The sequence below is a fragment of the Chionomys nivalis genome, chromosome 2, assembly GCF_950005125.1.
Source record: "Chionomys nivalis chromosome 2, mChiNiv1.1, whole genome shotgun sequence".
Lineage (NCBI taxonomy): Eukaryota > Metazoa > Chordata > Mammalia > Rodentia > Cricetidae > Chionomys > Chionomys nivalis.
This window is the reverse complement of record NC_080087.1, coordinates 105,471,557-105,494,681: the sequence shown is the minus strand read 5'-3', so window position 1 is coordinate 105,494,681 and position 23,125 is coordinate 105,471,557. Positions and strand designations below refer to the sequence as shown.

Sequence of the window (23,125 nt, the reverse complement as noted above, 5' to 3'; positions counted from 1 at the left end):
ATACTGAATTTTCTAAATGAAACTTGAATCATCTCTGCATAGTATCTGATCCCAAGGCAGGAGCTGGGATATGGTCTATCCAGTGCCACTCTGCCTTGAAGAAGCACTATGCAGATGGGAGACGTAATGGGCTCCTGCTGCTTCTTTCAGCCCCCTGGACCTGTTTTACGATTCGTGTGTGTGTGTGTGTGTGTGTGTGTGTGTGTGTGTGTGTTTGCGTATTTTAAAGTAGGGAAAGGTGGTGAAATAATGCAAGGAGCAAAGTGGAGCTGGTGTGACCTCTTGAGCCTCGAGAGCACCCAGTAGTCATTGTAGGGTAGGGCAAATGTGGAGTTGGTTCTGTTCAAGTGTTAGCGTCCCTGAGTTACTCATCTGTGTGATTTCTTGAAGGCAGGAGGGAGCAGGTTGCAAAGCTCCAGTAGAAGGAAGTGTTACGTTCTCTTAATAACAATGGGTAAGGAACCAGGATTCAGTTCCAGTTGCCAAGAAGTAAAATGTGGTTAACTTCAGCAACTGTGGCTAGTAGTACGAGTTGGCACACTATGCTGGTTTATGGTACCCTACAGGTGTAGTCTTCAGCCTGTCAAGTCTAGAGGAGAGGAGGCCTCCTTTGCCTTGGGCATGTGGGCTGTGGAGCTGGGAAGGGAGTCAGAAGAGCTCACCAGCTGTGGTCATCATTCTAAAACCTGGGGCAGAGCTGAGCTTGGACCTTCTGCTGTGTAATCTGCTCCTTGGTTGCACTGTGCACTGTATGCTACAAACCAGTGTAGTAAAGTGAAGGGTCAGGCCTGATGGCAGCTTTGAATAGGGAAGTGCTAAGAAGCAGGTCGTTTCCTGGGAGGAGTTCATTAAAGAGGAAATCAAATGGAGATAAATCTTAGTTACTTAAGACATTCTAATTGTTAAATAAAAGCCCTGCTGGGACAGAAGGAACATGATGAAAGAAGAAACACATTAGAAACACTAACATTTGTGTGACTGGTAGACAACAAAATCAGAGTAATTGCAGTCAATGAAATGGGAAGCCAGCTAGAGAGAAAAGACCGTATGGTGGAGGGAGGGGTGTAGTCTTCAGCACAGCCTTGTACTGGATCCCTGGGAGAACTTAGAGTGGCTCTGGTCTGAAGAGTGAAGAAGCTTGACGTAAATATTCTGTACCATGGTGGTTGAAGTCAGATTACAAGAGAACAAGGTCAGCCAAACCTTTGGGTCACATGGATGTACTGAAATGTATATAAAGATGCCACCTACATGAGAAGTCCTTACTTGTAGCTAAACTTAGCAAGCAAGTGTCTTTTCCCAAGAGTTGTTACTATGTCACAAATCCAGGTGTTTTTACAAAAAGTAAATGACCTAACAGACATTTTAAAAAGAGGAATGATTTGGGTTGCTCAACATTTTAGGGGTGGCAGTCCATTATGTAGGGAGGGCATAGTAGATCTTACATCATGCCAGACAGGAAGAAGAGCAGTATTGGAAGAGACCAGGGCAAGAACCAACCCCCGGAGCTTCATACATAGTGTGGCCTTTATTCTAGTCAGGTCCAACTTCCGTAGTCATAACCAAATTGAATGGTTCCTTAGGTCTGAGTCCTTGCGATTTGTTTCTGGAAAGGCTCGCAGACACTTCTAAAGCTGTGCCTTATTATCTCCTAGGCTGTTCTCAACTCAGTCAAACTGACATCTGATTAATGTATCAAACAGAGGAAAGAGCCAATTGGGAGTGGAAGAAAACAAAATACATATTCTGTGAACCGAGTGACTGACATCTATCTAATCTTTGTGAAAGACTGAATCCATGAAGTAGAACTTGCTTCTTAGAAATGGAAACCTATGTAGGTGTGGTAGCCGAGCTGTGAGTTTGAGGTCAGTGTGGTTTACAAAGTGAGTTCCAGCACAGCCATGGCTGTGCAGAGAAACGCCCCTCTCAATATGCACACCCCCCAGATAAATAACTGACTAAGGTGTTCTGGATCATGTTAAGGGTGTACAGAGTTGTTGCTGCTCTTCCAGGTGATCCCAGCACTTACTTCAGGTTCCTATTGCACGTAACTTCAGCTCTGCGGGATGGGGAAGGGGGCTCTTAGACTCTGTAGGCTTCTGTGGACACCCACACAAATCATGCACCTTAACTAAAATACTAACAAAAGCAAAGGCAAATCTTGTAGGAGCTTTTTACTTAAGTGACCCTAAGATATTCCTTTTGCTAACAAGAACTGTACACTAATTCTTTGGGAAGAAGTGGAAATAACCAGCTATTTCAGCCACACTAACATTTATCAAGGACTGTGAAAAATAGGGACAAATAGTGCCAGAGTATGAATGCTAAGATCCGGTAATGGCTTTTTTAATTGTTGGATAACATAGTGCTGGCCTCAGAGTTCTTGGGTGGAGGTCAGAGGACATATTGCAGGAGTTGGTTCTCTCTTGTGGGTCTTGGAGATTGAACTCAGGGCTTCAGGTCTGGTAGTAAGCACCTTAGCTTGCTGAGCCGTCTTACTAGCGTACAACATCAAAGTTCTTTAAAAAAAAAAAAAAAAAAAACCTGCTTTTAGTGACATTTATTTGATGCTGATGACTTCCTTTATGTATCCAGTATGTTAAAAATAATAATAATAAATGAAGCAGTTGGCCTTAGTGCTGCATCTTCATGATGAGGTCTGTGCTAGTCATGCCACAGTTAGACCCTCTGCTGGCAGCAGCCCCTTCTGCCCCTTCTTGAAGCTAGGTTGGGTCCAAATAGGAAAGAGGGTCTGCGCTGTGCCATCTGTAGACATCCTCCTGGGTTCTTGCCGTCTCCTAAGGGCCTGTTTTCTCCTGGAAGTTTCACCAAGCACACACTGAGGCAGTGGTTATAATTCTCGAATTCTCACTGTGCCCTGAGTCCTGAGCCGTCTTGGGGGTGGGGTGCTGAGTAAGCATGTGTGGAGTGATTGGAAGTTGGGCACAGGTCTGGAAAAACAGCAGTCAGATCTCATCAGCCTCCCTATGGAAATGGCATCCTCATAGGGAATCTGGAAGCTGACCAGTAAAACTGACACATGCAGGAGATGTGTTAAGAGGATGACGCTCCCCTTCTTTGAGAGCACCTTTGCCCATGAAACAGGTTGTAATGGTGGCAGTGTTGGGACAGGACAAGGCTCTGCAGTGTGCAGCTTTGCTAAAGGAACCTGGGGACTCTGTGGTCCTGTTTTTAACCTCTTCATTCTCTGTTTGCCACATCCTAACTTCGTGTTTGCTTTTGTTTCCTTTTTTTTTTTTTTTATTTAAAGATTTTTTTGTTTTGTTTTGTGTTTTTAATAGATGAGGGTTACTACCAGGGTGGAAAATTTCAGTTTGAAACTGAAGTTCCTGAAGCCTACAACATGGTGGTGAGTAGCCTGTGCCTAAACCTCACTCCACACCTACACACCAGGGACAAGGCATGGAGACATGGGGGCACTGCCTTGGGAGCTGTGCTTTCAACGCAAACTCACTGTGTTTTTCTTGTGGCATTAGCAGCAGTATGAGACTTTCAGTACAGAAACTCACTTGTCCAACAGGTATTCATTGTGCAGGTGTTCTTGTGTATTTCATGTAAATTTTTTAAATGGGGAGGGCACATGTTTTTTTTAGACTGATTTTATTTATGGTATAATACCAAAGCTCCAGGGGCCAATAATATTAGAATTTCAGGTAATTAGTAGCCTATAGCTACATATTAGTTCTTCAAAGATGATATTACAAGACAGTGGTGACACACACCTTTAATCCCAGCGCTCAGGAGGCAGAAGCAGGCAGACCTCTGAGTTAGAGGCCAGCCTGGCCTACAGAGTGAGTTCCAGAACAGGCAGGGCTGTACAGAGAAACCTCGTCTCGAAAAACAAAACAACAACAAAAAGATCATATTCCATACTAACTATACCCGAGACTGACAGACAAAGGACTTTCACTTTTGAGGATAGATTAAGGAGTAAGGTGATATATAGGAAGTTTAAGTGATAAAAATGGTAAGTAGCTAGACAGATGGGTAAATGGCAGAAAACGGATTTATAGGGATTCCAAAAAGAAAGAGAGCACCATCTTTGGAGCATGGAGTGGGGTGGTGGGCCACATCGTTTGGTTTTGACCCAGGGATTAGGTGGCATGGGCCAATCAGAGCTGTAGTTGAAGGTGTGGAATGAGAGCACATATTGGTAAGTCCAGCTCTGAGGGATCCTACACCACACTTGCATGCAATGTGCACATATATTCATGGACACATACACATGCAAATAAATAAAGAATAAAGTAGACTAACCCTGGTCTAGGACCTGTTGCACTAGAGTCTGCAGACACATCTGACTGAAAAGGTGATTTGTTCTGTCTGAAGCAGTAATGGTCAGGTGTGCGTCTGTAACTTAGCATAGCAATTTGGGTTCTTGGTTGGAATTTGAGACCGAAAAATGTGTGTGTGTGGGGGGGGGGGGTGCACACGTGCTTACATTGCAGGTGTAGATTGGGAGATTTGTGACCTTTCTCTATGTTGCAGCCTCCCAGGGTGAAATGCTTGACTAAAATCTGGCATCCCAATATCACAGAAACAGGGGAAATATGTCTAAGGTGAGTTTCTTCCTCCCTTCTGCACATCTGTGAGCCTCTTCAGATTCACTCCTGCAAGGGGGTCTCTTGGCTACAACTGAGACGTGCCTGGGCCACACCAGAGTAGCTCCTCACTATTGCTATGATGAGGCCCTGCTAGTCCTCACTATGCAGTGTCCATCTGCTTTAGAGAGCAACCACAGTCCCAGTTCATGGCTGATGTGAGCTAACAAGGAGAGGATGGTGGTGGGGCGGGAATAAAACTGCAGGAGCCTGGCTTCAGTGGTCTCAGGCGCTTGCACTGAAGATGCTTTCCATATGCATCTCGTCAGCTCCAGCTGCCCCTGGAAGGCTACTGCTCTCTGAGAAAAAGAGCTGGAGAAGATAAAGGGGGGCTTATTTTCATAGTAGGCAACATTTGAGTTTTTGGGTTTTTTGTTGTTTTGACCCGTTTGGACCCTTAGTCTAGTAGTAGTTCAGGGTATTAATGGTGGCTGTCTAGTCTAGACCAACTGCAGGTGACGCAGAACCTCTCTGACAGTAGGACTGGGGTGGCCTCATGTTTGGCCACCCTGGGAAGCAGGCTTCTCATGTTAGTTATAAAGTGTTACAACCTGAGGCTGCTCTTAGCGTACCTCTGTTTCTCTATTCTCCTCCCTAAGCATTAGCATTAGGTAAGAAAGATGAGCTGTACCTGTACCTGGGTGCCTCTTGTTTGGTCTTTTTTTTTTTTTTTTTTTTTTTTTTTGTCTGGGAAATGCAGTCATTGCCATCAAAGCCATACAGAAGCATTAAAAATACTGTCAGGTAGGGTACACATGCCTTTTGGATCTCTGAGTTCCAGGTCAACCAGGGTTTCATATTCATTAGTGAGACTCTGTCTCAAAACAAATAATAAACCATAAACACAAAATTAAAACAAGATTCCCGAACTACTTATCCTTGTGTGTAAGCATTTTGAAAGCACGGACACTGCTCACAGGGTCTCAGACTACAGGAAGATACCATTCAAGCCTGTAATCCAAGCGCTCAGCCGCACTGATCACCAGGAAACATGCATGAGCCCCATGAGGTTGTGGCTTGCTATTCCCAGAGTTGGGGGTGTGGGTGAGAAGAGAGACCAGCCTCCCACATTGGAGGCTGTGGATGTCACTTTGGGCAAATGGTTCCTTCTTCATAGGTAAAATGGTTTCCTGTTGGGGGATTTTTGTTTTGGATTATGCCTGACAGATAAATTGTAGATTCTTACCATTTTTATTGCTGTCACTGTTCCTGGCTATTAAAAAACTTTTTTTGTGTGTATATGTTGTTTTAATAATGCTTTTTTGATGGCACATGCCTGTAATCCAAGCACTCAGATGGCAGAGACTGGAGAATTGACACAAGCTTGAGTTAACCTCAGGTATGTAGCAAGTTTTAGGCAAGCTAGGACTACATCTGAGACCCTGTCTCAAAAACAAACAAACAAACAAAACCCATTTCCTTTCCTTTGCTTAGACTTCCATGTGAAGGACTAATAATAGTCCACAGAGTCACTAGACAGAGTAACAGGAGACACTGTAACTGAAATACAGCTTTGGAGGTGAAGACTGTCCTCAGTAGGACAGAATAAGTCAAGAAGAGACAGGCGTCATAGTGCACTTCATTCCTTTATGGTGAATAGCTGCGGCTCCTCATTAACATGTGTTTCTGTCTTTCAGTTTACTAAGAGAACACTCAATTGATGGCACTGGCTGGGCTCCCACTAGGACATTGAAGGTGAGAGCATTCCTTCTGTAGTCCTCAGGCAGCTGGTCTCCTGTAAGAATTGCACCTTTGTTTCCTCTTCTCCCAACCACACACTGGGTCTGCTCCACCAAGTAACCAGTTCTAATTGGATCAGAGTCCTTGTTGACCAATACTGTACCACTCAAGAGTCAAGCTGTAGGTTTCAGAACCATAAGAGAAAGTCTAGTGGTCTTGTTCATTCAGTGGAGCTATTTTGAGCCTATCTGGGTATCTGAAGAGCTGCAAAGTGTGTAGGTTACTTCCTGAGTCAGAAGGATTGTGAAGTGATGGGTAGATTATTACTGAATAGCCTCCACAGGGGAGAAAATTTGACCTTGATTCCATGTCAGAATATGTAGACTTAATATAGCCCTGTTCCTCCTAAACTGTGGTCTGACGGTGGACCACCCAGCCTTTTCCCATGTCCTGTCCTCAGGATTTAACTGCCAGATTGTCCCATCACCTAGAAGGTAGTCTCCTCCAGCCGTCCACTCATGACATCTGCTTCTTTTGCGATTCTCTGTAATGGCTGCCGTTTCCTCTAGTGTCTGTACTACTTGGGGCAGTAACCTGCTGTCAGCTCAGAGGTCTAGCCCCTCCTTCAGGCTTCATGCTTGACTTCACTTCCGGTGCCAGTCACTAGCTCACACCGGAAGGTCAGATTTGCCAAGACAGATATAGATAGGTGGGAGAGATCAGAACAGTAAATAAAATTAGCACTAGCACGTAACAATGGTCTACCCCTGAGAATCAGCTTGAAAGAACAAGACTTTGGAGTTGAAGTATCAAGTAGAAGAGGAGTCTGTGGTTGCCATGGCTCTCATCTAAAGATCAAATTTGTGAACACAGATAAACAGTGGTTTTTAGTGAGAATTAGTTTTCTTAGAAGGGAAAGTCTCCCTTAATTCTTGAAATAACTAGAGACGATCAAGAAGATGTAGTAGAGTGATTTATCACTGAACCCTAAGGGGCAGTCATGTTACAAAGTAGCAGGCTTTGTTTTGAAGGTAAATTTTAGAATTCCATTCTATAACTACAGGAGGTCGAGCATGGCCTATGGTCCCTGCATCTTTCTGAGCATGAAAGGCAGTGGTCAGAGGTTAGACTTGAGTACAGGGCTCCTATGTTCTGTCTGGGAAAAGCACTCTCATGCACGTTTGATAGCTTATGATGTATATTTCTTAGTGGATAGGAGCCTGAGAATTGTTCTCTTTCTTTTCTTTCAGGATGTTGTTTGGGGATTAAACTCTTTATTTACTGTAAGTATGTTATTAGCCACCTCTCCTTTCTTGGTTTTCTGGATGCTGGTTTGAAACACAAGTTTAAAATATATGGAAGCTTCTAAGCGACCCTTCCTTTCCATTTTATGACCACATTTTACACTGTAATGCAGGAACTTAGGGGCCTCTAAGAGTGACATTTGGAGATTTTCTGCCTTCTGGAGCATATCTGCTCCTCCTCCTTGTCATCTATGACACAGCATGTTTGTCTTTAATCATCAACATAAAGGAACTTCCACTAATCTGTGAGGCCCTGCCCAGTGTTGCGGGGTTTCTGGGAGCCAGTGTTTAAAGGCATTTGAGGTTCCCCTGTCTCCCTGTGAATACGCTATTTATGGGTCAGGCCTGGATTCCGGCGCTCAGTTTTCCCAGCGTGCTCAATCATTGAAGTCGGCCTTGGCGTCTTAGGTGACATAACAGTGTTTGTAATCCCAGAACCTTAGCCTAACTATTCTCTCCAGAAGTTGGGTTTCACTGCCTTTTTAAAAGGATTTATTTATCTTCATGTGTTTGGCCTGTATCTTGTCTGTGCACTGTGTGTGTGTCATGTGTCCACAGAGACCAAAAGAGGGTGTCGAATCCTATGGGGCTGTTACAGCTGGATAGCCACTGTGCGGGTGCTGGAAATCAAACCAGGTTTTCTGAAAGAACAGCCGGTGCTTCTCTTCAGCCCCTCCCTCTGGGCTTCACTGTCTGTTGACCCTTCATGTTTTCAGTTTGACTGTGAGCCAGTGAGGACATGAGCTAAGCAGGCCTTCCTCTGTCGCTTTTCCTCAGCCCGGACAGCTGTTCTGGAGTCCATCTTGTTTGCCCAGTCGCGAGTGTGTATGTGTGTGTGTGTTGGTTGTTTTGACTAGCAATTGTTTAGGGAATTAATGGGCAGAAGTACATTGAATTTGAGGCTTTTTATTTGTTTGTTTGTTTGTTTGTTTTTAATATGTTTTAGTCTTAGCTTATGAAATAACAGGTTTTATTATAATCTTTGTTTTGGGATGAGGTCTCACTCTGAAGGCTTGACCCAACTATGTCACCCAGGCAAACCATGAACTCATGTCGATCCTCCTGCTTCAACTTCCTGTGTCCTGAAATTAGCATGTGCCACATACCCCACTTGATAGATTCATAGTCATAGCTATGTTTTATCCTAGATAGGAACGCTGTACTGCAGGTAATGTTTCTGCAATAAGCCATTTTCAATGCTCTTTGAAAAGCAGTGACTCAGTGGGCTGATTTTCAAGAGGATTGAGTGTTCTTTGAGAGGTGGAAAGAGTCTGTGCTCCCCTCAGTTTGTGGGTACCAGATATTGTTCCCATTGGATTTTTGAGTGATTACCTTTGAAAGAAAGTCAGAAAAATAAGAACATTAGTCAAGGTCAGAAGAGAAACTGTATACTCTGAGGAGATACCGCAGACATTAAATTAGGAGAGAGAAAGAAACTAATGCTTTTTAAAGGAAATGGAGCAGGGTGTGGTGGTGTTAGTTCCAGCATTTGGGATACAGAGACAGATGGATCTCCTGAGTTTGAGGCCAGCCTCATCTATATAGTGAATTGAGGCCAGCTAGTCTACAGAGATACTATCTCCAAAAGAAAATAAAGAAATGAAGACCCAGTGGCATGGCTTAGCAGATGGAGGCGCTAGTCCAATGACCCGAGTTAAATCCCACAGGTGTCCTCTAAACACGTGTGCAGCGCACACTGTCACATACATGATAATAAGAATATGAACAGTGAAGCTGGAGAGGTAACTGACACAATAACGTGCTTGCCATACAAGCATGACGGCCTCAGTTCAGTTCACAGAGCTGATGTGAAAAAGCTGGGCATAGCGCTTTATGCTTGTAATCCCAGCGCTGGAGATATGGAGATAGGATCGCTGGAGGTTGCTGGCCAGCCAGCTTAGCCTAATTAGTGAGTTCCAGGAACCAGTAAGAAACCCTGTCTGAGAAAAAACAAGGCTCCCTAAGGAGTGAAATTGACCCCTGGCCTCTAGATACACCTATTACCCACCTGTACCCGTACACTCAGAAACTCTCACACATTCTATTGAAGAACCCCATTGTTAAGAATGGTTATTCAAGGCTAGAGAGATGATTTGGTGGTTAAAAATACTGGCTGATCTTCCAGAAGACCCAGCTCACAGCTTCCTATAACTAGTTCAAGGGGATCCGATGTCGTCTTCTGGCTTCCATAAGTATGTGCACTCACGTGTGCGCGCACACACACACACCACACACACACAGGAAAACATTCAGAATGGTTGTTCATCACCAGTTATCAGAAAGCATCAGATTAATGTCATTGCTGTCTTCTCCAGTTCCTCAGAATTGGATAGTCTGTGTAAACATACTCTTGACATTTTCCCAACTGCCATTCACCATTTTGAAAATCACCCCTGTGCTTGACACTCTGCTGTGAGGGATTTTGAGTGCTTGGGGCAGGGCGCTGTGTAGGTTGCTGTGCCATTCACTGCCTGACAGTGGGAAAGCAGATTCTTCCCCACACTCATTGTGAGTTGCTCTCTTTTTAAGGATCTCTTGAATTTTGATGATCCACTGAATATTGAAGCAGCAGAACATCATTTACGAGACAAGGTGAGCTGGCAAACGGGCTGCTTCTAGGTAGACTCATAGGTAAAAGGAGTCTCTGCATTGGGTAAGTGAGAACTTAAGTGGTGGGTGTGGGACAGCCATTTAAAGCATCTGTGTCTCAGTCAATGTGTAGTTTGCTCATAGCGAAAGTGGCTTTTATTACAGGTAAAATCATAATAAAATTTCCGTATGAGTAATATAGCAGGCACATTACCTCATTAGCAGTAAGGTAGAGCTGGGTATAACTCTGTGGTAGAGCACTTACTGTTGCAAGACAACAGCAAAACCATACCATGGTGGTGGAGGGACGTAGAAGGAAGGATGGGTCACATCAGGCCACCTGCCTCTTTCCACACCCTTTGCTGAGATCTTGTGTGTTTGCTTTTACCTAAAATAATGGACTCTAGTCCATTAAACTTAATCTTCAGTATTTTTTCTTTTTGATCAGATCAAAAGCTCCTTCCTGGGCCGTTTTTCCCCCACAGGATGTTTCCCTGCTGTAAACTGCATGTCAGTAAACACAACTGCATCCTTAAATATACTGGCATTTGGTTTAGTCCTACAGCCAGATCACTGGATCCTTGATTTGAATGGTGGGCTGGCTATTTATCTTTTAGGCTCATCAGGGCACAAGTCCATGCCTGATAGATAGTTTGGTGTACTTCACTGCACGCTGCTCTGGAAGGCCACTTTTGCCCTCTGCTTTTAAATTTCTTTGTAGATCGGGTGTGACAGTGTGCTTACTTAGTTCCTCCGAATAGTTTGCTTTTATTTTTGAGCTACTTCATAGAAGATGGTTTGTATTTTGATTTTTTTCCTGATGTGTCTGCTGAGGGCCTGACTCTGACTAGTCATTTGCACATCAGGGACAGAGCTTTGTTCTGTACATCAAACACTTTCTGTCTTGCCTACTTCAGATGGATATGAAGTGCTTGTGATTTAAAAAAAAAAAGCCTGTGAATCAGTTACCCAAGCCCCCTGAGAAGGAGCCAGCGTAAGTGTACCAAGCTGATAGAGTTGCCATCACTGCACTTGTGACTGTACTGTGGGGCCTATGTGTGGGTCCATGACAGACACTGCTAGGGAAAGGGATTCCTACAAAGGACCAGCAGCAGTCCTGTGTAACCTGAGTAGGAATGTAGCGAAGTGTCTAGTGTGATCTGGTTGAAGTGGCTCAAGTTGTTTGGCTTCAGTAAGCAGCAAAGAGGCTTGCCTGTTTAATTTGTTTGAGATAGGTCTCACTCTATAGCCCTGGCTAGACTGGAGCTCTCTATGTTAACCAGACTCTCAGAGATCTATACCACTGCCTCTTGAGTCCTGGAACTAAAGGTGTGCACCACTACACATGATTGAGATTTGTTTGTGCTAGGGGTTGAACCTGGGGCCTTGTGCATTCTAGCCAAATATTTCTAAAAACCCCCATCTCCTTTTCTCAGAAATGAGGTCTTGCCAGTGTGGCCCTAAAACCTGGGACTTGCTGAGACTAGGCAGATAGGCATTTGCTGCCACACCTGGCTAGGAACACTCTCTGATCCTTTAGTGACCCGTGTGGCTATTGACCATGTGTCCTGTATTACCTCCTCCAACTGGTTATACCTACTTAGTCAGTGGGGCTACACTCTTGGGCTCCAGCATCCATGGTCTTCATTTAGTCTTGTGTTCTTAAAAATGAAAGAGGAAGTTAGAGGCAACAGGAACTGCAGTAGGAAGCCTCCTGTGGACCTGGCACTGGGTTTGCCCTGAAGTGAACAGAACAAATGGAGTCAAGGTGAAAGAGAAGTCTTTTGTCCTGAGTTAACATTCTAAGGTAGTTTCTGGTAAGCTCCAGTATTGCTCAGCTCTGGAAACTAGAAGTGATCTTGAAGTCATTTTGAAGTTTCTGCACAACCTTCCGCAAACTCCTGTATCTCAAGTGAATGGCCAGTGTGGCATACAATCGTGTGCACAGACGTGGAGAGGGAGGTAGTGGCAGAGTCACCTACAGTCAGATCGCCGCTTAGACTGGGAGCAAGTCTCTGACCTCATAGTATTCAAACTGAGAAAAGTTTTTGAAACTTTTGGCCTTGAAAGAATAAGCAGGAGGGGCCTGATGCAGAGCTGGCTGGGGTGGGGCCCTATTGCAGAGAGGCTATTATAGGTAGGCACACTTTTAGAGGCACAGCAGCCTCTCAGGATATACCAAGTCTTTGCCTTTATTCTGCTCATTTCCGTGAAGAACAAGCAGGGGAACCCTCCGTGCTTCAGGCCTTAGAAAACAAAGCTTATAGCTGTGCAGTGGGGACAGCAGTGACCTATAACTGAGTTGTTAGAGGAAGCTGTTTGAGAGCTTCAGCCCCATGGGAATTGACTGCTAACCTTGAAGAGAACAGACTAGGGAAAACCTAGGGCACTGGCCCAGATCTCAGAAGGCTTTCCCACTCAGACTGTCCTGGGTGAGTCCTAGAGACTCTGCTGTGTTTTATCATCTTAGGAGCCCCAGTGTGCATTGTTCTTAGATGTGAGAGGATGGTAAGCTCTGTGGCCCATTGCCTTTCTCCGGGTATGGTGGGTGCAGGTCGGGTGGGACCATGAAGGCAAGCACATTTTAGTGGATAGCAAGGCTTTGGGAAGGTGGATCTAAAAAAGCAAAGGTCTGTCCAAGAATGTGGGTCCCCTCCTTCTCCACGGTCCATTGACCACTGGGCCATGGGGGCAAAGGGAGCAGAAGTAGCAAGCATGGCCTTGTCTAGCTTGTGAGTACAACAGAAATAGCCCTTCAGGAGATTAAACTTCAGTGAATCAGCTCAGCTTTGTTCCAAAGTATAGGGGATAAATAGAATTGGGGTGGTAGCTGGGGAATTGCTTAATTTACGTTAACCGGTGCACTCCTGTCATAAAGCTCCGTATACGAATCTTTGGAAGCATGGTCCTAGTGTAGTGCTCCTAGCACAATGTCTGGTTGTCTTTTCGGCTGCAGAGGGAAAGCTTCAGGGAACTGTGTCCAGAGTCACACTAGGGTCGGGCATCTGGGCTAGTAGCAATCTCCAGATGAGGTCAGGTAGAGAACAGGGCTCCTTCTGCCAGGCGAAGGGAGTTGTCCATGTTTCTGAGCTTACTGAGAGTTGCCAGGCCAGGGTAGACTTCAGCTTCCGACCATCAGGGCCTCTCAGCAAAAGAGCAGCCGTGTAGAAGAGTGTTGGCATTGGGACCATGAACATGCTTTTTCAGACTTGATGTTCCTGTTGGCACAAGTGAGGGTGTGGGATGAGATGCCCTCAGGTTCTCCACTGCTCTGGCTTGTGCTGTGCCCCTCCCCACCACACACTGCACTGTCCCCTGTACTAGGGTTGTGGAGAGATGGCACCATTGGTGACATGGAGACTGGCTGTGTTCCTGAAGTGTCACTTTCTCTCTTCTCTGCTTTATTCTCTCCCTCTGCAGGAAGATTTCCGGGACAAAGTGGATGAATACATCAAACGCTATGCCAGATGATAAGAGGGGAGACTGCAGCGCCGAGGACTTTGTCACAGTTGTCGCTGATGTGAAAAGCTAGAGGTAGCCCTCCTCCCCATCCTCATACTCCCTGTCAGCCCCTTGGGCTTGTCCCAGTCTTGCGACCTTGTCCTGAAGAAGACCATCCTCCTGACTACACAATACAGCAAGAAAGTGTCTGGGCTTCGAGAGCGTTGTCCGCTTCCCTTAAACTCTGTCTAGGCTGTGGGATTCTTCCGAAGTTGTAATGAACTCACCAGTGAGGATAGCACTTGCTTCCCTTACCCCCCAACAAAATCGGTGTCCTGCACAAGTGATGTAATGACATGTTTGGTGTGACTGGCAGATTGGCAATAAGAAACCCGCTATAAACTGTGATTGGATGCACATTCTCTTAGCTTCTTCCACAAATGTTGGCCCTGCCTAGATGTGAAGCTTCCCGGAATGCATAGTCATTCACTGTAGATCTTATTGAAATGCGTATTTTATTTAATGTAAGTATATTTTGGAACAGATTTGTAATTTGTACAATTTGATGCTTTAATTATTTTTTTCTATTCTGAATTAGTTTGTATTTTCATTGTATAGAGCAGACACAAAGATATTGGGTCAAGCAACTCTTGAAGAGAAATACAAAGGGACCGTGAAAGGCACATTACTCAGTTTCTCCAGATGTAGCAGGAATCTGGCTGCTGGGTATCAGCTCTTCCTTCAGGTCCACATGTGGCAAGGATGTTTTGGAGACTTAGTACCTAGAGCTCAATGATCCAAACCAAAGGCAGGGAGTCTTCCCTCATATGCTACCCAGACACAGCAGGCTGAGCTCCCTAAGAAGGATCGTGGCTGACTCTGCAGTTGTCATAGCATGAGCCAGGGCTTCCCTAACAGAGCTCTGTCTTTGCTTTCCAGCAAGAGGAAGTATCTGGGGAATCAGCTCAGTCTCTGGTGCTGCCAGGACTGCACTGTGGCTGGCTTCTGACTTGCCAGTGGTTCCAAGCCCTCATAGGGGAGTCTCACAGGCCTTGGCAGGCTTAGCAGCAGCAGTTACCATACCCCCTCAGGGTAGAGCCCTTGAGGGTCAGACCTGTCGAGAGAGGCTAGTAGACTTATTTCAGTTTTTTTAGACACTTAAACCAGTGAAATCTAATGCAAAATAAATGCATGTCTGGTTTTATTCACTGCCTGCCTCGCATTCGCACTCAACTACCAGTCTTCCTGCCTGTCATCCTCTGGGTTTGGTGTCCTTTGCAAGGTCAGTCTTGCTTCCCACTTGGTATCAGAAATTGGGTCAGTTAGCCACAAGGGGTGACCTCATCTGACGGGCCACAAACCTAGATGAACAGAGCAGGAAGGATGGGGCCCAACAGAGTGAATGGTGGTACCCCAGTGATCCAGGACTTGCTCAGGTGCCCCAGCATTCTCCTCTCAGAGCCTGGGGGAGTGCTGAGACAACCCTCTGCCAATGTTGGTGTCACTGGGCACTCAGCAGCCAGATACTAATGCCACCATACACTCGTCAGCACTCTCGGTACCCAGCAGTCCTGGTGCCTGATTGACAGTGCTGGCATCAAAGGTAGGACTCCCTCACAGGAGTGCTTCCGTGAAGAAACGACACTAATCCTGTCAGTCAGATGCCAGACCCGCCTCAGGCTGCGCTGACCTGGTGCTAACCTCAGGCATTATACAGTAGCATTTTATTAGAGGTCAGAGAATTTGTGACTTGACATTTCCAGATAGTCAATACCCTCTCGTTCTGTTAAGTGGAAATCCCTTAGAGATAGTTCTAGAACCCTTCACCTCACTTCTCCCAGTGAGCAGTAGCTTGTGCCTGACCTCCAGGCTGGTAGCTTCTTGATCTCCCCACCCAGGCTAAAGCAGCATTCTAACAGTCCTTGGGACCTCAACAAACTGGTAATTTTAGTTCTGCCAAGGAAGTGTGATCCCCAAGCTTGTGAAGAGGCCAGGTCTCGATGGAAAACTGGTAGGAGTGGTCTGGCCTGGGGAAGGAAGGAAAGGTCTTGGGCAGCTTGAACACACACACTATCAACCTCTCTCCTGGGTCATGGCTCTGCTCGGGAGACTGCTGCTCAGACTTTAGAGCTCAGAGAACGAAGCACTCTCAGAAGGAGGGTCGCATCTCTGATGATTCCTTAGACACCCCACCCCAGCAGGTCACTTCCTTTTACAGTCTTTCTAAGGAGCTGAGGCAGAGTCCAGGTCTTGGCTGTGCACCGCTGTGCCTCTTTTCCTCCCAGTCTCCTGCTCTTGCTCATTTGTTTGCTTTCTGTTAGTTGTGTGGCCCAAGCCTTTACCCCAGTCTCCTCCATTCTAGGATGATGTGCACAACACCCAACTCATCTTGGTGTTTTTACCCCACTGTTCAGGGAGTATGGGAGCAGGGTCTTCCAATGTGGGTGATCTCCCTTTTTGTTATGTTCAAGTACTGAGAACCTTACAGCCACCCTGTATTCCTACTCAACCGGCAGCAAGGTATGCACTTGAAAAGCCCTCAGTGCTGTAGAGCAGCTCCGGGGACTGCCTTCCCGCCTACTCACTCACTTCTGTGAGAGCACTGTGATGAGCTCTCGGAGCAACCTAAAGCCACCCTGGATTCCCCCCCTCCCCCGGCAACTCTGATGGGGTTGTGATTTGTTTAACCTTTAGTTGAATCGCTCTATTCTTTTTTATTCTTTACTAAACGTAAACTCGCCAAGATTCCTGTGAACAGAACAGTCGGGGGGGGTTGTTTGTTTGTTTATGTTTATTTGTTTATTTTAAGTATTATGAGTGTTGTGTCCGCATGGACTCCTGCTTGCCAGAAGAAGGAATCAGATCCCATTATAAACAGTTGTGAACCACCATGAGTTCTGGGAAGAGCAGCCATCAATGCTCTTAACCACTGAGGCATCCGTCCTGACAGCAGGGTTTTTGCTGACAACCCAGCATAATTTTTATTGTAAAAACACCGCTAATGGGCTGACAATACAGTTCAGCAGCAAAGGTGCTGTGCACAAGCCTGGTGACCTGAGTTTGATACCCGGAACCCATGTAAAAATGGAAAGAGAATGACTCGAGTTTTCCTCTGAGCTCCTCAATAAAAACATAAGGTAAAACAATAGAAGGCTATCAGCCAGCAACCATGGTCTGTAGTAGGTACTTCGTTGGCTGTCCCAGAGGTGATTTTCACCTTCACCTGCTTAAAAATACCCCATCTAAGAAAGATCCCAGGTTGCTACAGTTCCACTGTTCTCAACGTGCTTAATAAAATCTTAGAGTATGGTTACATGGCTAGGAATACTTTTGCCAAAGAATTTGAAAGATAAAGCCTGTGACCCCCTCTTCCCTCCCATGACCTGTATTATACACTAGACAGCACATGGCTGATGCTGAGGCCGCACTGCCTGTCCGGGCTTCTTATCGCAGTTTAAAGCACATGGTGGAGGCCTTGTCGAGAATGTTTGTACATGTTGAGTGGCATAAAGACTTCTCTCAAATCTCAGCTTTGGACTCATTTGCTCTCATTTTCAAATTTCCTGAGCCAGAGTTTTCCCAAAAATTTTCCTAGGCTTCTAGCAGAACTGTTGTGAACAGGGTTTCTTGCGCAGCCTTTGACAGGATCACCTGCCAGGCAGGCATCCACACAGAAAAGAGAGGAGCTAAGACGTCTTAGGTTAAGGATGTTCCTGCTGCCCTGCTAAACAATGGGCTCTGGCAGGTCTAGATGTGTCTGTGTTTCGTTTCTCCACACTGCGTCTTTAATGGCCTCTTCTCGTTTTTGTTGAGCTTTCTAGCCACTCCTCACAGGTAATTAGGTATCAAGCCAGCAATTTGTGTTAGCAAACATTTCTCTTTAGAGAAGAAAAGCCCGGTTCTAATAAACCCATGTCCTTCCTTCCTGAACTATGGGAACTGAGGGTCCATGTTGGGCAGAGCTGCGGTGAACATGAACAGCCTTTTCCCATTCCAGAAGCTTTCCCTCATACTAGTGTCTAAAAAGATAGGGCCATGTCCTGGGAGGACTGGTAAGGAGTTCTCGATCAACTTGGGACATAGGCCAAGTTCCAGTGATTCCATGGATCCTGTTGCCCTCAATATGGGTGTCAGACTGGTAATGGTGGTGTATTGGCAGATTAAAAGAAGCAGCCTGAAGTCCATGCCATGGCAAAACCCTGGTACAGAAGCAGTCTTCCCACATTGTTTTCATCCGTAGAAAGGGTTGTAAGACATCCTTGGCCGCCTCACAGCTTCCCAAGTCCTTCAAAATAATTCCCCCTATACCCGGCATGCAGAGCTCACTATGCTGCCCTTACAGGAAATAGCCATTTAGGGCCCTGGCCTCAAAAATCGTACCTTCATGTCCTGAGATGACACTGGTCTAGTTAAGTCAAGTCTCAGCTTTCCTCTTGGGGTCTGTCCAGATTCAGTTCACATGTTCTTAAGTGCTCTGACATCTTCCAGACACTTGTGAGGACCCCTCTCTATCCCTGTCATCAGGAAACACAAGGTAGGAATGCCACTTGACCGTATATGTTTGTCTACTGAGTACCTGGAGCAGCCTCATCTTGGACATTTGCAGTAACCTGGCGGGTTATAGTGTGACTCTTCTCTGTTGAGCAAATTAGAGAATATGGAGTGTGTACCAGAGGCAATCGCTTCAGGAATTTTCCAGAAGCTGGGTCCTCTGGCCAACCAGGCAATGACTGGCAGGTTATGCCACCAACCAGGGAGCTGTCTGGTCTGTGCAGTTTGATTTGCCTGAGTGAGGAGCCTAGGAAGAGAACAATAAAATCTTAGCCAGACGCTCAGACTTGGCTATCTGTATGAATAGAAGTGAGGTGTAGGACTGAAAAAATTCAAACCTCCCAACCCCCAGTAATAACATGTTAACTCAGACTAAAAACGTAAGGAAAAACTAGGCTAAAGTGAAAGGCAATGGAGGAAGCAAGCCAGAATGACAACCCATGTGGTAAAGGTAGGATCGGTTATATGGAGACGGTGAGACAACACAGGCCCTCAGGATGAGGGTTGCAGAGAAGGCTGGAGAAGAAGATTGGATGGACTGATTGACCAAGCTGAGTGTATACCTGGCCATGACAAATTGCCAGACAAGTGTGACCGTGCCCTTAAGTGAGAGCCAGCAGGTTCTGACTCATGCCAGCCATAGCTTCTCTGCTTACAAGGGAACTGAAGCTTCAGTTCTAGAACTTAGAATAGAGCCCACCCAGAGGGTCATTTGACCTTAACTGTTCCTGCCACACCTGTCCCTGAGATCACTGAAGCTGGCAAAGAACCAGCCAGGAAGAGCAGAGAATGTGCCACGGGTTCACACAGGCCCAGGAAAAGGCCGTGTTTCCATGAACTGGTGGAGGAGAGAAGCCTTGCTATGCAGTGTACTGGGCAGAGGTTAGGGGCTGATACCCGCTCAGCAATGGGGAAATAAATCTAAAGGCTATGTTGGTCCTGCCCAAAAATAAATGTCAAGGTGACTGAGCAGTTGAAGGCACATGCCAGGCCTGGTGACCCCTCGGGACTCAGTATGGGAGGAGGGAATCATTTGTTAAGTGCTCGAGCCGCATAGCTGGAAAACAGCACCCAGAGCCGGGCGGTGGTGGCGCACGCCTTTAATCCCAGCACTTGGGAGGCAGAGGCAGGCGGATCTCTGTGAGTTCGAGACCAGCCTGGTCTACAAGAGCTAGTTCCAGGACAGGCTCCAAAATCACAGAGAAACCCTGTCTCAAAAAACCAAAAAAAAAAAAAAAAAAAGAAAGAAAGAAAAACAGCACCCAGAATAAAGCCTCTAAATACTTGTAGCTCTGGAACATCCATACCATGCCACCATAAGCCACCAAGCCTGCTGACCTACTAGACACCAGGCTGGCTACAATGCTGTCCTTGAAAAGGAATTTACTACCGTCTTAAACAGCAGTCTCTAACTCAGGCACTGCTGGAGAGGGGTGGAGAGGAGTCCTCCAGATGACTTCCCAGCCAGGCGTAGCTCTTGCTTTCCCTCACGTAAACCTAAAGCTGCTCTTCCAGGAGAGACAGACCAGGCCGTCAGCCTGAAGCTGGCCCAAGTAATGCCAGCACCAGCACAGCACCAGACTTCAGATCACACAGTCTCCAAATAGAGCGTGTCCAAGAGCCTCAGAAGCCATCTGTCAGAGTTAAGGTTTCTACTGCGATGAAGAGACACCATATCCACGGGAATTCTTATAAAGAAAACATTTAATTGGGGTAGCTTGCTTAGTTTCAGAGGTTCAGTTTGTTTTCATGAGGGGGAGGGAGCCTTGTGCCATGCAGGCAGACATGGCGTTGGGAGAATAGCTGAGAGTCCTACCTCTTGCAGGGAACAGGAAGTGAACTGCCACAAACTGCGATATCCTGGCATAGGAAACCTTGAAGCCCAGTCCCACAGTGACACACTTCCTCCAACAATGCCGTACTCACTCCAACAAAGCCACACCTAAGAGTGCTACTCCCTGTAAGGTTATGGGCGCTAATTATGTTCAAACTACCACGTTCCGTTCCCTGGCACCCATAAGCTTGTAACAATATGATGCAAAATACATTTAGTTCAACTTCAAAAATCCTCATAGTCTATCACAGTCTCAAAAATATTTAGCCTCTTCTGACATTCATACAATCTCTTAACTGATCCCCTCTAAAATAATCTCATGATTCAATACTTAATGACACAGGATATACATTACCATTTCAAAACATAGAGAAGGGAACATTATGAGGAAATACTGGACCAAAAGACCAAAAACCAGTTGGGCAAACTCCAAGTTCTTTATCTCTGTGTCAGATGTCAAAATGCTTTTCAAATCTCATACTCTGTTCTGCTTTGTTGACCGCAACACACTTCTGGACTGGTTCCCCTCCGTTAGCAGCTCTCAGCATGACTCTGTCTTCTCCAAGGCAATTCCGACTTCAACTTCACTGTTTCACACAATGGCCTCTCTAGTAGGTCTTCATTCAGGACACCCCTGACACATGCTTGGCTTCAGTGGCTTTCTTTAGGTGTGGAAGCCAATCCCACAACCTGTTTCTTCTATTAACTCTAAAGCCAGAACTACATGGCCAAAGATGCCAAGTTCTGCTGCTTGCTAGGGCTGGAACATGGCCTCCTCATTCAGGTACATCTTCACCAGCTTTCTGTCTTTCACCAGCTAAGCTTGGCTGTCCTGAAACTTGCTCTGTAGACCAGGCTGGCCTCAAATGTAGAGATCCACCAGCCGCTGCCCCCCAGTGCTGGGATTAAAGGTGTTCCTCCATCACACCTGGCTCTAAGTTTTTCTTTAGATCCTTTCAGAAGCTGGAAATTTAGCTTCCGGGATAGTGCCCCGAAGTCACCTCTCTATCCATTTCTTAATCCAGTTATCTTCTTGAACACAGGATTTAGCTCCATTTCACTTCCTGGTGCTCCCTGCTTAGCTTCCTCCTTTTCATTATAAATCTTCATTAGAGTTGCCATTAGTATCCACACAACAGAGTCTATACTAGGTTGTTTGAAGATTTCTTTTGCCAGTGGAATTGTGAACTTTTCAGTTTAGCCTCAGGCAGATTCTTCACCAAAATATCACAGGAACGATCTCTAGGCAATATACTAAAATTCTCTTAAACCTCTTGAGTGAGCCCCTGACAGTTCAAATAACTCTTAGCAAATCTGCTTCCATGTTTCTCCTAGTATGCCCCATGTAAAAGTGCTTAAAGCATTCCACCTCTTTCATAAACCAAAGTCCAAATTCCTCCAAATAAACACACGGTCAGGCCTATCACGGCAATACTTGACTCCTGGTACCAGCTGCTGCCACAGTAAGGCTTTTGTTGTGGAAAGAGACCCCATGACCATGGCAACTCTTACGAAAACATTTAATTGGGGTGGTGCCTCCTCACTTAAACTTTTCGTTATCATCATAACAGGGAGCATTGTGCCATGCAGGTTGATGTGGTGCTGGAGTAGCTAAAAAAAAAAAAGTCAACAGGAGGGTGACTGATACACTTGGCAGTATCCTGAACATAAGAAATAACAAATAAGAAACCTCAAAGGCCTGCCCAGCAGAGGCACACTTCCTCCAGCAAGGCCATCCGTACCCATGCCAATAAAGCCATACCTCCTAATAGTGCCACTCCTAATGAGATTATGGGGCCAGTCAATTACATCCAAACTACCACATTCCACTCCCTGGCACCAATAAGCTTGTAACAATATAGTGCGAAGCCTGGGAGCAGATGGGCGTTGCCTATAGAGTACACCAATTTGAATGACAGCTGGTTTCAGAAACCATACAGGCCGGAAGGAAGATGCATGATATTAAATGCTGAAAGGCGCACGTGGCAAAAGCCTGGTTCCTGGAAACAAAGTGAAAAGTCAGCTTGAGTCTTCAAATGCTGTAGAACAAAGAATCACTGACCTATTTGTAAAGGTTGACTGGAACCTTCAATATGGGTGCAGTGGGGCATGCCTTTAATCCCAGCACTTAGAAGACAGCCAGGTGGATCTCTGCAAATCCAAGGCCAGTCAGGGCTATGTAATGAGACTCAAAAAATTATGTAAAACCAAAGTTCTTCTAAAACGGAAGGATGGGGCCTTTAGAAGTCATAGATGGTGGTTAAATAGAAATCACCCATCTGATGCTCAAGCATAGTGATGCTGAAAGTCAGCGGTGAGGAACAGGAGTCGTCAGAGAGGACAGAAACTAAACACTGTAATACTAGAAATACTTGGAAATACTCAAGTATTGTTAAATTTTAATTAAAAATGGGGCAGGGTGTAACACTTAGCCTAGCATGTGTGAGGTCCTGGAATTATCTCTAGTATTCCCACCCCCTGTGCCCCCCAAAAGGCAAAGAAACTAAATTCAGGTAAGATTCCCTCCATTCATCAAGAAGTGGTAAAACGATGCTAGGGAACTGGAAAGAGATGAGTCAGTAGCTAAGGACATGAAGTGCTCTTCTGGAAGACCCAGGTTCAGTTCCTAGCACTCGTGGGTGATTCGCAAGCACTTGTAACTCCAGCTTCAGGGGACGCCAAGCCCTTCTCTGGAATCCATGGATAACTGTACTCATGTACATACACATGTAATTTAAAAAATAAATGTTTTTAACATTGGTACTAGTGAACTTAATTCACATGTGTGTGTCATAATCCCCATAGCAGCCACTGACAGCTGCACAGGAAGATACACTGACAGCCCCAGCAGATGTGACTACAGCTGCAGTTGCATGCTACCTCATCTGTCTGTTGGCAGTACGCACCTGAGAGGATGCTCAACGTCATTCGTTGGCAAAGCACTTCTGAGACCATTCTCCATGAACGTAACAGAACTGGCAAAAGGAAAAAGGAGAGGCAACGGCTTTGACCAACCTGAGGATCCCACAGAGTTCAGCAAGAGCAGAGGTGTGGCATCTCTCACTAGACTCGCCCACACCACAGTATTGTTAGAAGCGTGCAGC

At 45.8% G+C, this 23,125-nt stretch overlaps 1 protein-coding gene across 5 annotated transcripts in view; it reads left to right on the top strand.

Moving 5' to 3' along the window:
- The window catches only part of Ube2f (ubiquitin conjugating enzyme E2 F (putative)), a 50,036-nt gene extending 31,948 nt beyond the window's left edge, over positions 1-18,088 (top strand). For 4 of the 5 annotated variants that reach the window (XM_057761529.1, XM_057761528.1, XM_057761531.1 and 1 more), the window contains 6 exons: positions 3,303-3,370; positions 4,510-4,580; positions 6,260-6,317; positions 7,553-7,585; positions 10,136-10,198; positions 13,616-18,087. In XM_057761529.1, coding sequence (XP_057617512.1) covers positions 3,303-3,370; positions 4,510-4,580; positions 6,260-6,317; positions 7,553-7,585; positions 10,136-10,198; positions 13,616-13,666 — 344 coding nt within the window. In that variant the 3' untranslated portion in view covers positions 13,667-18,087. Of the gene's footprint in view, positions 1-3,302; positions 3,371-4,509; positions 4,581-6,259; positions 6,318-7,552; positions 7,586-10,135; positions 10,199-13,615 lie in introns of all 5 variants that reach the window. The other variant, XM_057761532.1, reaches the window with a different exon arrangement.
- The last annotated feature ends 5,037 nt before the right edge of the window (positions 18,089-23,125 follow it).